The 14,042-nt window shown below is 37.2% G+C and overlaps 1 protein-coding gene across 5 annotated transcripts in view; it reads left to right on the top strand.

The window, feature by feature from the left end:
• KIF13A (kinesin family member 13A) overlaps positions 1 to 14,042 on the top strand; it is a 114,728-nt gene that overhangs the window by 37,139 nt on the left and 63,547 nt on the right. For all 5 annotated transcript variants that reach the window (XM_049823870.1, XM_049823866.1, XM_049823867.1 and 2 more), the window contains exon 3: positions 8,600 to 8,612. In XM_049823870.1, coding sequence (XP_049679827.1) covers positions 8,600 to 8,612 — 13 coding nt within the window. The remainder of the gene's footprint in view (positions 1 to 8,599; positions 8,613 to 14,042) is intronic.

The raw sequence follows: 14,042 nt of genomic DNA, 5'->3' as shown, positions 1-14,042 counted from the left end.
TCAGTGAAGAGATCTCTAGAGATCTCACTTGTATGAGTGCTATAAAAGAATAAAGTCTCCTCAGTATTTTTAGGTGTTGGTCCTGCAACAACTCAGGAGACCTTACTCACTTTGTTTCTGTAGAGTTGATTTGAGTTTACATTCTTGGTATATTGTTCCACACAATAAACCTTTTTTATCCCATGAATCATCATCATCATCATCTTTCTCTGCATAGTGTCCACTTTCTAACAAATGGTAGCAGTTGTTAATGCTGTCTGTTAAAGTAAATAATGTACTCTCAAAGTCACCAAAACAGCTGGTGTTGCAGTCAGCTGAAATAAACTTTCTTCTGCAAAATCTTTTTTGTGAAGTGATGGAAATTGCTATGCTAATGTGTATTGTCATCAAAGCTGGGGAAAGTTTTAATATTTAATACAAATTAATGAACAGTATTTTCTTTCTGATAAGATAATTTGATATTCATGTCCCTAAAAACACATTCTAGGATGAAACAAAATAGTAATTTGTGAATTTTGCTGAGTCTCAGACAACTTTTGCATACTACAGTTATAGTTAAAGAATGCTAACATACATTTGCAGAGCTGCGTGAAAGGATGGAGTGTCAAGCCCAATTAACATCTCTCTTGAAATCTCATTAGTAACATAAAGTAGATGAAATTTGAATGATGATTTTCCCTGTTGTGGTAAAGGAATGTGGCAGTGAGACTTGGGGGTTCTTGTCTGTTGTCCAGCCTGAACACATCGTCAGGACTGTTGCACATGTATCTTCAGAAACTTCTCAACTATGTCCTTGTCTTGACTGAATAAGAAAATATGCTTGCCTGCCAGCAAAGAGAGTGACTTTTTTCTTTTTTTTCTTTTTTTTTTTTTCCATTTAACGAGGAAAGTAAGGTGTTACAACCAAGGTTCAGATCCAGTTACATGGTTAACACCTACGGCGTAATTGTTTCCAATATATAGTCTTTCCACTGACTAGAGATCTTCTGTCTTGATCCCCATCAGTGAAGCTGCTAATCGCTGTTTATATCTTTGTAGCAAACTGTAATGCTTGAGTTTTGAACAGGCAAACTAACAAAGTCGAAATTAATTTATGAAATGCTATGTTGCTCATCAATTTCCTTGACATGCCTTTGAAGGTGATCTGTCTTGCAGTGAATACTCTATGTAGTGATAGAATAGCAGTATATTTTTCGAACAGCTTTGAGCGCTACCTACACAAGGAGTATATCTCCACTGCAGCGTAGTGTTTTGATGGTTCTTACAGGCAGCATTTCTGAAAGAATTTCTAAGGAGTGGTAGCATTGAAAGGGAGCATTTTGCATTGACGTTGGAGACTTACAAGGTAGTTAATAGCTGGGAGTAGCTAACCCAAGTGACTGGTTGGTTGGGTGTGAGTCTGAATAGAGTTTTGTGCACAGAGTTGAAATGCCAGTTAATGCTTGGGGTGTTTTTCTCCTCAAGAGCGCTAGTAATAAATGCAACAGAATAAGAATAATGGGTACCTAATAAATGCCACTGTAATTTTATTAATGCTTCTAGAATGTGTTTCCATATGCTTTCCAGAACTATAATATGTTTGCCCTGGCAGCAGTTTCATTGCATTCAGGCTAAGAATCATTCAAAGCTAGTCTTAAAAGCTAATAGATCTTGGGTTCCGAGACCAGACTTTTTTTCCCCTCCCTCTTTTCCTCATCCTGATTAGTTAGTAAAAACCTGATTAGTTAGTAAAAATCTCCTCATTTAGGTTCTTTTGCGTTCAGTTTTATTGAAAAGGAGGGAAAAACAATCAGTTTTAAGAGCCAGGACTACCTGGTAGCATAACTACCATTGGTAGGAATCATTAGGTAGACTTGCATTGTTTTGCCTTTTTGTTATGAGGCTAGCTGGATGTTAATATGAACAAACGTAATATACTTGTGATTGTGGTTGTGCTGTGCTTCTAATAGGTGTAGCAGGTTTTCATTATAATAACTAGAGTCTTGGATAAGTTTTGAATAAGTATGATTAAAGACTTGGAAAATAGATTATTTAACATGTCAGGTTCTGGATGGGGTCTCAGCAGTCAGGATTCAGTCATAGCTCTTTTATTGCAGAGCAGAATGACAATTTTGGTCAGTTTTTGCCTTTTCAGTAAAACTAAAAATAACTGAAATAGGATTTTTTAATATATTTTTTTTTAAACTTATTTCATGTGGGAGGGTAGGCAGAGAATATATACATATATTTTTTTTAGTGAAACTTCTAGCAAAGTGATGGATTAATCTTTCTGCTTATGGGTAGTAAGTGTTCTAAGCTGATCACTGTTTGCAAAGTGGCGTGCTGTTGCATGTAGGACAGGTATTGGCCCTTTTTCAGGCTGTCAGTAGAAGTTGTTTTTACATGAACACCAAGGCTTCTGTGTAAATATTAGAGCCACTTGAACTTCAACAGATTGCTGGCATTGGAATAACAATGCCTTAGGCAGTAAATATAGTTAGAACTTGGGAGTGAAGGTAAATTAGAGACTAGTGGTGTTCCAGGGCAGTTGTCACTTTCTGTTTTCCATCTTGTAAATGTCAGAATATAGTGCCTGTCACTTATTTTAATGAGCTTGTGTTGGTTTCAAAACCTGTGGTGCTTGCCTTTTTTTGGGGGGTGGGGTGGGGTGGGGGGGTGTTAGTTCATCACTGCTGTAGTGAATGAACTTCAGTTCTTGGAGTGTTATGGTCAAAATATCCAGGCATTTTCTAGGTTTCTTTTGTGTCACAGAAGTCACTCTGCTACTGTAATGTCTATTTTGTTTAACTTGCACTGTGGTATTGGTCATTCTGATTTCAGTGTCTGACTTCTTTCTCTTTGCATGTGGTTGATTTGCAGTGAGTAGCACAGCTTCTTGATACAGTGTTTCTATAAAGCCTGAGAGAGCAATGTGCTTTTACTGTATGCATCTCTTTCTGGTGGTGTTCCTGGTTATGATCAGCTACTACCATTATGCAGGCACTTGCTCAAATTGCTTGACTTGTTAAAATGTTTTTCTTTTGCTGTTCTTCAAAGGATTATTTTGTCTGTAGAACAGACTTTTGTTGGGTAGGAGAATTAAACAGATACAGGGCATGTGCTGCCTACCTTATGCAAAAATATAAAGCAACTAATTATCTGTATTTGTGTATGTATGTGTGCTCATACAATATGTAAAGCAACTCTTCCAGGATCCTGGTATTGAATTGTGATGCCAACTTCATTAGTCAGTTCTACAGGAGGTGCCCCAGCCAAGCACAAAGGTGGGATGCTGTTCCCTTTAAGGGCATTGCCCCTGCCATTTCCTTTGATCATCTTCTGCATTTAGAAAATAAGGGCGAACTGGGCAAATAAATTTTCTTTTTTTGTGTTCTTTGTAGAGAAAATGGTGTACTGCCAGTAGTTTGCAGTACGTGATCATCTGAAACTGTTACCGTGGCAGACTGCGATCTCTTTCTGCATAGGTGCTTTTGTTAAGTAGTACAGTGTCCATTAATAATATATAGGCATGCTTTTTAAAATGCTTGGTATCAAGTCTGCAAGTAACAGCCTGCAGTGATAAACCGTGAGACAACGAAGGGTCCTCGAGCTGTGTGATCTTACTGTGAAAGACAGGAGAAACATCATCTCTTTGCTTTTACATAATTTAAGCTGTTTGCAGTTAGGAGTGCTGAATGTCTGCTGTCTCTGCTGCAGCCACTCTGAAAGCCTTATATACGTGGATAAACAAACAGTGCAGTTACTTCGATCCAGTAAAGCAAGGTGGACTTGTTATAATGGTCCTACCACTGGTTTGTTCCCTTGCACTCTGCCTTTGAGCAAGGCAAACGCACACTGCTGGTGATATTCTCAGCTTGAGTTGTAAGCCTGATTTTAAAAAAACAAAACAAAATTAAAAAGCACTCAAAAAATACTATAATATTGCTTTTTAACAGCTGGTCTTCAGGTTCCAGAGATGCTGGAGCAGTGCAATGTAAAAAATACTATTTTTATCTGTCAGGATGATCTTTTCAATTTGTTCATCTTTATGCTTATAGGGGAAAGAAGGAAGACTGTTTTTTCAATTCATCATATAAAAACCTGAAGACTTCTCTCCCTTTTCTAATATATGGTAGTTGCTTGTAATAATTCTTTTGACCAGCAGTCCTGAGGAGTATATCAATGACTACGTAGCCACTGTGTGTAAACGCTTAATTATGTATTTGGGAAAACAGTGAGTACCATGAATTTGCTGTGGTTGCACACGACGAGAGCGAAAAGGTGTTTCAGACTCAGTGTCTTAGATGATGATTTCTGGTGTAGTCAGCTTAAAAGAGCAAGCTGCAAAGCTACGTCGTTCATTTGTCATCTGCTATAGATACTATGTGTGGTTACTTAACATAGCTGGTTATGATTGCTTCATCTTCATTAACTAATTGTGAGAAAGGAAAAGAATCCACCCAATACTTTCCAAAATGTGAAATAATTGCAGTACAATTGTGACCTACTTGGCTTCTCAGCACAGCTGAATCGGAGATGAATTGGGCTGTGTAGATATTGTTCCAAAGAATCTAAGACCTGTTTTTCAAAGATGCCTCGTTCCTCTGTCTCCTTCAATGGGGAGTACCTGGTTTTACACCTATGTTCTCGTTTTTAAACATACCTTGTCTCTACTGCAGGTGACATTCTTGGCTGGGGGTAGGTGGGGTGATGAAACCCAGTTATATGGAATGGATGAGGAAAACCAATTCTTTCAAGTTTTTTGGTGCATAAAATGTTTTTTCTTCTGATAGAAGTGACATTTGGTTGGGAATGCTGATAACATTCACTAAGGAACAAAAAACAGGTGTAGTTCTGAAAATGATTAAGTCTTTAAGATGACAGTATCATGTACTTCTGGATGCTCATAGTGCAAGACTGTCTTCTGTTGCTTCTTGTTGCATGGGACTAGTTTTCTAGTCAGAATATGTAATGCCAACTTATATCACCTTTTTATATGACAAAGGGAGACTCCTGTGAGATAGTATAGGTAGTTAAAAAAAAAAAAACAAAACCAAAACCAAACAACCTTTGCTGTTAAACTACTAGCAAAGCTCACTCCTCTCATCATGTGCTGTCACAGGCAGTGGGTAGATGGTAGAGAGAAAATGTGGATGCAGTCAGGAAGACTTCTCATGCATGTGTTAGCATAGAACATAACTGCCATTTTGTGAATCACTTCTCTTAGCAAATGTGAGAAGCGTGATGAGTTTAGTTTCAGCAGCAGTAGGCAACAGGAAAAAAAAGTTTGCATTAGCACAGAGCTTTCTAGAAATCAGTTTTCTTCATCTGGATAAAAAGTTGAGGTAGCTACACGTTCTGTGATCTTGATGTGTGTTAGCCAAGCCAGAAAAGAGAGGCTTAATATTGCTGTGAAAGATAAAGCCTAAGTAGATACCCTCAGCAGACATACTGCTCAGTAGAGTTAGAAAATCATTCTAGTTATATTTTACTAAGTCATGATGGCTTAAGGGCAAAGGCAGGAGGAAGTTCAGAAGCTCAGTGGGTTTTGTGGTTATTGAAATTCATGCTTTTCCTCTGCCCCTGTGAGAATATTTTCCAGGCTTTTGGTATTTTACTTTGGTTTTGGTTCTAGGCATGTGAGGAAAAGTCAGTCTTCCATCTGAGTGTGCAGATGGAAGATGCCCTTCATCAGGTTATACTAAAATCTGCTGTTATGCAGATGCATTACAAGGTCAGGTAGTGCTGTGATAATTTCCTGAAGCGTACTAGCTGTTCACTTTAGAGGATATTTTGTTCTCATTCAGAAAGTATACCTGCACGTTGTCATTGACACCATGGATGATTTGACATGGAATTAAAAATTCTGGGAAATAAAAATTTTAGTCGTTGTATCTCTGTGATCTGTTGTCCATCCCTGCTCTCCCAGCCCCAGCTTTGACACTGAATCACCATGTTTGTATGGTCAGTGTTCAGTAAAAATTGATACAAATTCAATTATTTATGAAGCTGAAAGCTGCTGGTTTCTGGGATAGGAAAGAAACCATGAAGCATATGTTAAAATAAAACAAAGAAACCCAAAAAACTTATGTGAAAAATTGATTGAGGCTAATGCAGGTTTTATAACACATCTTTAAGCTGCTACAGATGTGATTTCTGGTAAATTGTAAACAGTTCTTTATTTATTAGTCTGAGTCCTTTAAGTGAAGAAAGAATTTCAGAGTGTCTCCATCTGAATCACTGCCAGGATAATGGTTACAGTGAGTTGGTTAGCTGGAATTTCCCAATATCTTTAAAAAAAAATCTATCCTGTGAGCCTATATAGCTGACTTATTCCAGAGGCCCTTGATTGTATTACTGCTGGTGATAGTAGCAGGTGACTTGTGGAGCTGCTAGTTCAGTCTTAATAGCTAAAGAGTTTGGAGCAGTAGGATGTGACATATAGTAGAAAGCTGCAGCTCCTTGTGCTTTGAAATCCAGGAGATCAGTGATGAACATCTTTCTTCCACCTGGGAAGCTCTGCTGTCGACCAGTAGTTTAAAAAGTCACTATTATGCTTTTCTTAAAATGGACATCGGAGGAAAATAGGAGGAAACTTCCTAAAAGGAAGTGGCTTACATTGCTTAAGTAAATATATTAAGAAATGTGTCAAACCATTTGTTGACTTCAGTGATGTTCTGTACCTTTTCCAATTGAGGCTTATAAGAATGATCTCAGGAAAAAGAAAGAGTTGATAAACTTTCTGTTGGTTTTTACTTCAGTTAAACTGTTTAGGGCTTCTGCTGAACCTGTACAACAGTCTATCAGCAATTCCCTAGGAAACCAAACCTGATGTATTCTGGAATTATTTTTCAAGATATGAGTGTATTTAAAAGCTTTCCAAAAAACCTTGGATGACTTCCTTCGATAGGAACTTCTCTTCCAAGTAGGACATAGAAGTTTAGAGCTGGTGCTGGGGCCCTGGTTAGACAAGCTGGTAACGTTGGACTTTCATCACATCTGAAAATTTGATTAAAGTGAAAAATATTCAAAGTACACCTAAATGTATTTTTCAGTTAGATAAAAGTGCATTCTGCACAAGTTATGAGCCACCTGGACATGAGCTAGCTATGAACTGAGTCTGTGTAGCTGCTGCTAATGAAAGAGTAAAGCTGCAATGAGTGGTTTGGCTCAGAGGCAAAGTATGCTTGCGTTATGCCAGTACCATGTACCAGCTATGTAACTTCTGGTTTAGGCAGACATGTCATCTAAGGTACGAGCTGAGAGTGGGCAGAAAAGATTGCGTAAGATGTGTTTGCGGATTTGCATCTCCTCAGCTTTTTTTGCTGAGCCTTTGTATTGTGGGTTGCTAAGAAAATGGCTCAAAGTGGTTTTTTGGGTTGGTCGTCCCCCCCCCCCCCCCCCCCCGTCTCCCCCCCCCCCTCCCCCCCCGACTTGGTGGAGTTAGTATGTGTCGTCTGGTGGATGAAAGCATGGCTTGATCCTGCATGTTTCTGCACTGACACTGTAGCCTCTTGATACCTGAATTTTGTATAGTGTGTCTGTTGCTGGATAGATAGAGACCTTTTGTCCATATCCTTATCTTACAGACCTTACTACCTTCTCTGTTTGTGCTGTTATGTCTGTAGACCTTTCTGGTTGTGTTGATTCTCTTCATCCACATTTGTATGTTTTTTTTCTTGATGTGAAGAGCAAGTGGAAATTTCTTCTGTGTATCATTTCAGGCTTATTTCAATACATAATTTAAACATATTTCTAAGGTTGTAGTTTTTATGAATGGCCTAAGTCAGTTTAATTCTGCACCGTATTTTCATCTCCTCTCTTGCATTGGCATTAGCAAGCACAGGGCTGCACAGTGAGACAGGGCAGCAATCTCACTTGAAACCAATCCCACCAAAAAAAACCCAAACTGATTTAATTTACTCTGTGGCCATATGGCTGCCAGCATAAGCATAAAAGCATTTAAGGACAAGTTGGAGTGCTCTGAGCTGGTGTCTTTAGTTTGGGGGTTTGTTGTCTCTTTTATTTCTAATAGCACTCGCTGGAGTTGTGTGTGAAGGGTAATGGTGTTTTTGCATTGGCTTCCTATGCTCTGTGTAGGCTTTCTGTGGCTAGGGAAAATACAGGTTTATTTTTCTTCACACTTCTATAATCTCTACAGGAAACATTTGTTTGACTCTTACCTTGGTCTTGCACATGTAGCACTGCTGAAGTCAGTGGGGCTTCACCTTAGCACCTTGGTCTGCCAGTTTGCAGGCTCAGTTTATTTGCTACAAAAGATGGGCTGTGTTTTGACTTCCGTGCCAATATGGATTCTTGTCTTCCTTCTGGAACTCAGTGCTGTTAGATTTTTACACCTATAAGGAATCTGACATTTTCCTTTCTTTTTAATGTGAGGCTGTATTAGTAATTAAGTAATTGCTCGTTAAAAATCTGTGCTGTATTGTATAAATATCTTCTGATTATTCTTAAATACATTGAGGATCACAAAAAAGTTCAGTTTACAGTAATGATGTACACTGACGTTGTTTCTTTTCTTTTTCTTTGCTCCCTTCCCTTTATGCGAATGGTGTATTCGTACTTCTTGCCATCGTTGCTGACTTTTTTTGCCATCATCTAGAAAACCACCTAAGGTAAGTATTTTGTCTCTTTTTGCATTTGTACCTGCTTGAAAATGTTGAGCAATGCAGAAGTGTTGGGTGTATTGCTGTAGTATGTGATCAATACATCTTTGCTAAAGGAAAAGACATTTAAAAAAAAAAAATCTGTTCCTCATACTTCTAAGTTAAAGACTTCATCATTCCAGAAGAATATTGTTTAATCCAACTGACATGCAGGCAAGGCATGTGACTTGTTAAAGCTGTGACCAGGACAAGCCATGATTTTAATGTATTTATAAAAACGTTTGAAAGAGTAAATAAGTATTGTGTGTAAAACATTTCATTGCACATAATTCTGCTTAAAAGTTAAAATACTGTTTTTAAAAGGTGGCAAAATACATCTAATAAGAAACAGTTGAGGATATGCAGGAATTAATAATTTGTGTACAAGTGGCCAAAGTGCACTGGAATTTGCATAGAAAAGATTCTCTGTGCTGTTTGTAATGCAAGGTAAGGGAGGTAGAGTAAGTGTTATGTACCTGTTGGGATAGACAAGGTGCCTTACTGGGATGGCAAATACGGTATCGGTACAGGGCTGGTAGCAACAATAAGGTAAAAGGACTGTGTGAACTGCATCTTGTCAGCACATGCAAAACACTGTATTGGTATTTTGCTTCAGCAATTTAATGATGGTTTTATCCTTTCTGTTTCTGTCGGATGGTACTTTTGACAGCAGAAAGCTATAGTTAGCTCTTGATGAGGTTTTATTTTACATTATTCTCTTTGATTTGTAGATCTTCAAGAAACAGTGTATGCAAGTCTGATGGGACTTCTGCAGGTGTAGCAGAACATTATGTAGACCTGGGAATAGAAATTGAGATGGATATTGGTCTATATATCTCTTTTATATGCCTATGTATGTACTTTATGGTTCAGACAGCTATTTTATATGTGTGTGCATTTACATATAAAAATTCTAAATATCTATTGCTTTGATTAATTTTTTTAAAGTGTCAGAAGAAAACAACTTCTCAGTAAGTGATGTGTAGTATTCCCAATAGGCAGGGAAGAATGGAACAAACCCTATTTTAATATGAATTGAAATAATCATATTTGAAGAAACAAACAAAAGTATGTAATTTAAGGTCACAGCAAGTGAAAATGAATAACACTGATATTACAGTTTAAAATTGTATGCTGTACTGATTTATGCCCCTCCCTTCCCCCCCCCCCCCCCCCCCCAATGATTGAATTTCTTAAAATGATGGACCTGGGTTTTAGTTCCTCAGGTTTTTTAAAGCATTTAATAAAATTCTTCTTTTGATCCCAGTTAATATATCTACTACAAAAGAGCTTGATCATTGTTAAAAATTCTTAAAAAAGCAAAAAAACCTCCTTCTTTCTGTTGTTGTAATTTCACAAAAACTTTTTACAAGAGCTTTCATTTTTTTTGTAGTACATCATTCATCTTCCATTATAAGTGGATAACTTTATTCTTGACATTATGTAAAAGCTTAATTATAGCCTTGCATTTCTTTGACAAAAACATAACAGCTGCACACTTATGCATATATGCCACATTATTGTTAGGTATAGTTAGAAGGTCATTAACATCCTTAAGCTATAATGCCAAAACTTAAAATGTTGTATGAAATGTTTGTCAGTTTGTGACAGAAGAATGTTCTTACCATCAGTGGAAATAAACTTTGTGAGTTTGTAAAGATGCGATATGAGATTTGGGTGTTTCTTGATTTATATAGGTTTTTATACAGTGCACATAGTTGATCATCTTTAAATTGGGATTTCTTAAAATGAAATTTTATAAATATTGGATGTTTCTTCATCTTTAATGAGCTTGTTTATCATCGACTGTGGATGAATTGTGATCCCAGTTCAACTTGGTAGCTCAGAAGCTGTGGTAGAAAAAGTTACATAAGGATATTAGGGTGTTTTGCTATTTCTACAAATATTGCGTTTAAGTATATTACTATATTCCTAATTGTGGGCTTTTAGTGTAATTTTGTGACAAAGGTAAAATGGCTGTTCTGAGCTGAGATTTGTGAGCTGTGTTCTAGGCCGTCTTCAGATTTTTCTGTCCATGCTTCTTTAGGCCTGTGGTAGGTCTTGTGTTTGTCATACAGCAGCCAATTTATTTTTTATTTTTATTTTTTTCCCCCAGTTCTTTAATGGCTTCCATTTACATTAAGCTTACTGGTGTAGACTTTGTTTGCCATTTCCTAATGTATCTCCTTTATCACTTATCTCCATCAGCAGTTGTAATCGGGACGTAGGAACAGCTGCCTGGTGAATGAAAATCTCCCTTCCTCAGTTCTCCCTTGCTTTTCTTTTTAGCAACTAGGTAACCCTGTAAGTTAGCCTCTATCTCGGACTGACTGCTTCACTGAGATTCATGTGAGTGATATCTGCACCTGTACAGCATAACTTTCTTCTGTAAAAACAAAACATGATTAATTGGTCAGATGGAAATAGCTATTAAACGTTGGCTGTGCATTTACAATATTTTATAGCTACATAGACAGTATGTTAGGGATTATGTTCAGTCTGGGTAATGCATTGCTAAATGTTGGAAGCCCTAGACTCTGTCTAGACTGTACCGAGGATTAGGCTTCAGAACAACTAACAATGAATGTGAAATTAGACTCCTTTCTAAACTAATTATGTCATTTGGCTTAATCTGGCAAGCAGTTAATAGTGGATATAGTACTCATTATCTTTAAGTAGTTCACATAAGTATACTTGCATGTGTAAACCCTTAAAATTATTAGTTCTTCAAGCCATTGATTAGGAGCTTTAATAAAAACGAGTTCTGCAGAATATTGTTTTGGCTATTTAAAATGTGAATACCTCTTGGCTGTCATTTCTGATTCTGTGAGAAGTTACTGCTGTGTAGCAGTCAGGCACAATGGCTCTTCTAGTTTAAAATCTGCAGTCTCATTTTAAGTCACAGGTGCAGTGAAAAACTCCAGATTTTTCACGGACATGGTGGATGTGTGCACCTGCATCACTGTTTGTTTTGCTGTGGAAGCCATAACCTCTAGCTGCCTCCTTAGCAAAATAACCAACAGCTGTCTTAAACTGCTGTAGGTATTTGCTGAAGAAATCTGTATCAAAGCCAGATATTTTTTCTTTACTTAAACTTTGTGGTTACCAGAACAAGTCTTTTGTTTAATTTCTAATAGTTATTAACATTCTGAGTATCGTTCTCTATAACCCAGAAATGGCATACATAACTCTATTACCTAGGGTAATGTGCACACTTAAAATGACTCTGGATACAGTAGTACCAGGATCTAGCACTTCCCAGCTAATTTTCTCATAACTTTCCATATTTATACATTTGTCCTGTATTGTTTGTGAGGTAGAATTCTTATAATGAATATATGAGTACATACTCAAACTCATATACTTATTTTTACTATGGACTTCCTGCTGTGCAGGATCTGTACTGGTGAAATGTGTTCCATTACTTGTAGCTCTGTCTGTTACTTGACTATTTCTAGATGTCTAAAATGTGATGTCCAAGCTTTTCTACAACTGTCATACCACTCAGACTGAAAATACTGTGCAATGTCAAACACTGGAATAATAGAGCTGGGAAAAAACCCCACCCTGTTGGTCCCTTAGCTCCACTCAGAATTTTTGGTTTAGAAGCTACTGCCCTAGTGTGGCAGGATCTTGGCAACTTTCTTTTATCTAGCTTTCTCTTTTAGATGCTAGGATGAAGTATGAGGTACAGAATCTTGCAAAAATAAGAAGATTTTAAGGCTTGTTTGTTAGTTCTCTCTGCAATTTAAAAGCCCAGAATAATTTTGGGTCCAGTGGTGAGAACTGGCAGACATCTGTGTGATCTTACGTTTGCTTGTGGTTGAATGCCAAGCTGTGCAGACACTTGAAGTAGGTGTATACCTGTCTTTTGTGGTTTTCCCATTTTGCTTACCTTCTGAAAATACATTAAGCTTCCTGGTACAGTGGCTATGGAATTGACATCAGAGCAGCAGGAAGGCAGAAATACTCGTCCATATAGTTACAGAGACTTAGTCAAAATGCTTAGAAGAATAACTGAAAGTTCAGGAAGTCTTAGTGGAGATACAAGTAGCAATTTTAAACTTTGAGTTTCAAACAAGAAATATTTGCCACTTTTCTTTTCATGTTAAAACACCTAAATGGAATAGATTTTCCAATGTAGTTAAAAACTAATTCACAGGGGGTGCTTGAAGTTTAAAAAGTTCTGTTTGTGTGTCACAGATCTCTCTGTTCAAATAGTTTCAATAGTAGTTTTGACATAGTTGGTTGATACAGTTTTGATAAAGTTGGTAAAGATTTTTGCTTTCTTCAAAAAGCTAAAAAGGCATTTTCAGTGCTCAGCAATGCCCAGTTTAAGTATTGGCCATTGAGTCTGAGACTTCAGCATTAACAGAACTTCTGATAGCTTTGATAGTCATATTGACAGAGGGTTTAATACCTTCTTCAGGGGAATTGATCTTGGGGAGAAAAAAATTAATAAGAAAAGAACGATTATTCTGCATACTGCTATCAAAAGAAAAGGTAATATCCACCATTTTTGTTTTCAAGGAATAATAATCAGTGAAAATGGGAGAAGAAAGGGAGCACCTTAGATGAGACTTAGAGGGTTTTTTTCTTCTTCATCATAGTGTGGGTTCTGTACCTTGACCCCAGGTATGCTTCTGTGCTCTTCTTGGGACTGCACATCCTGCAGTTCTTGCACCGAAGGTCAGGAAAATATAAATTAGCGAGTCATCTTTGTACAGAAAAGATGATCAAAAGGGTCATTCTTCAGGTAGGACACTGGCCTACAGGCATTTCCTGTAAAATACTTTCATTATGTCCATGTGGAAGAGCCTCACTGATTGGGACCAAGGTTCTTGCTCTAGTATGCCTTATTTCTTACGCTGTTAATTCTTGCATTTGGAATCTGTTTTCCCAGAGGTCTGAGTTGTCCTGAATATTGCTTTCATTGGATGCTTCCTTAAATCACTGTTGCTGTTCAAGGTTGCTGTTTTGTCATCGCTGATCAAAGTAATTTTTAAATATTTGCCTGCCTGTTCTAATGGAAAATGGAGTTTTACTGCAGCTGCTCTACATGTTTTGCAGATAATACGTGCCCCAGCAGTTTACACTTTTTTGCCTGATGCTTTTTTTTTTTTTAAAGTAGTCTTGTTACTTCTGTTAGAAGGATTCGGCAATTTTCCAGAAGAGATTTTATAAACAGACTAAGTCCATGTCCTGGCTTTTTATGTTTAGTATGAAAACATACTAAAATGCTATATTTACATTTGTTTTATCTTGAGATAGATTTTTTTCTCTTCCTATTGCATAATCATTTTTTAACTTTTAAAAATCAGTCTGACCAATTTTTACCTTTTTTAAAAAAATCCAAATAAAAACTGCTTTTCTACAAGAAACACTTGGCCACAAGCATGT

The sequence above is a fragment of the Accipiter gentilis genome, chromosome 20 (genome assembly GCF_929443795.1).
Source record: "Accipiter gentilis chromosome 20, bAccGen1.1, whole genome shotgun sequence".
NCBI classification, from domain to species: Eukaryota; Metazoa; Chordata; class Aves; order Accipitriformes; family Accipitridae; genus Astur; species Astur gentilis.
This window is presented reverse-complemented; position numbering and strand designations above follow the sequence as displayed.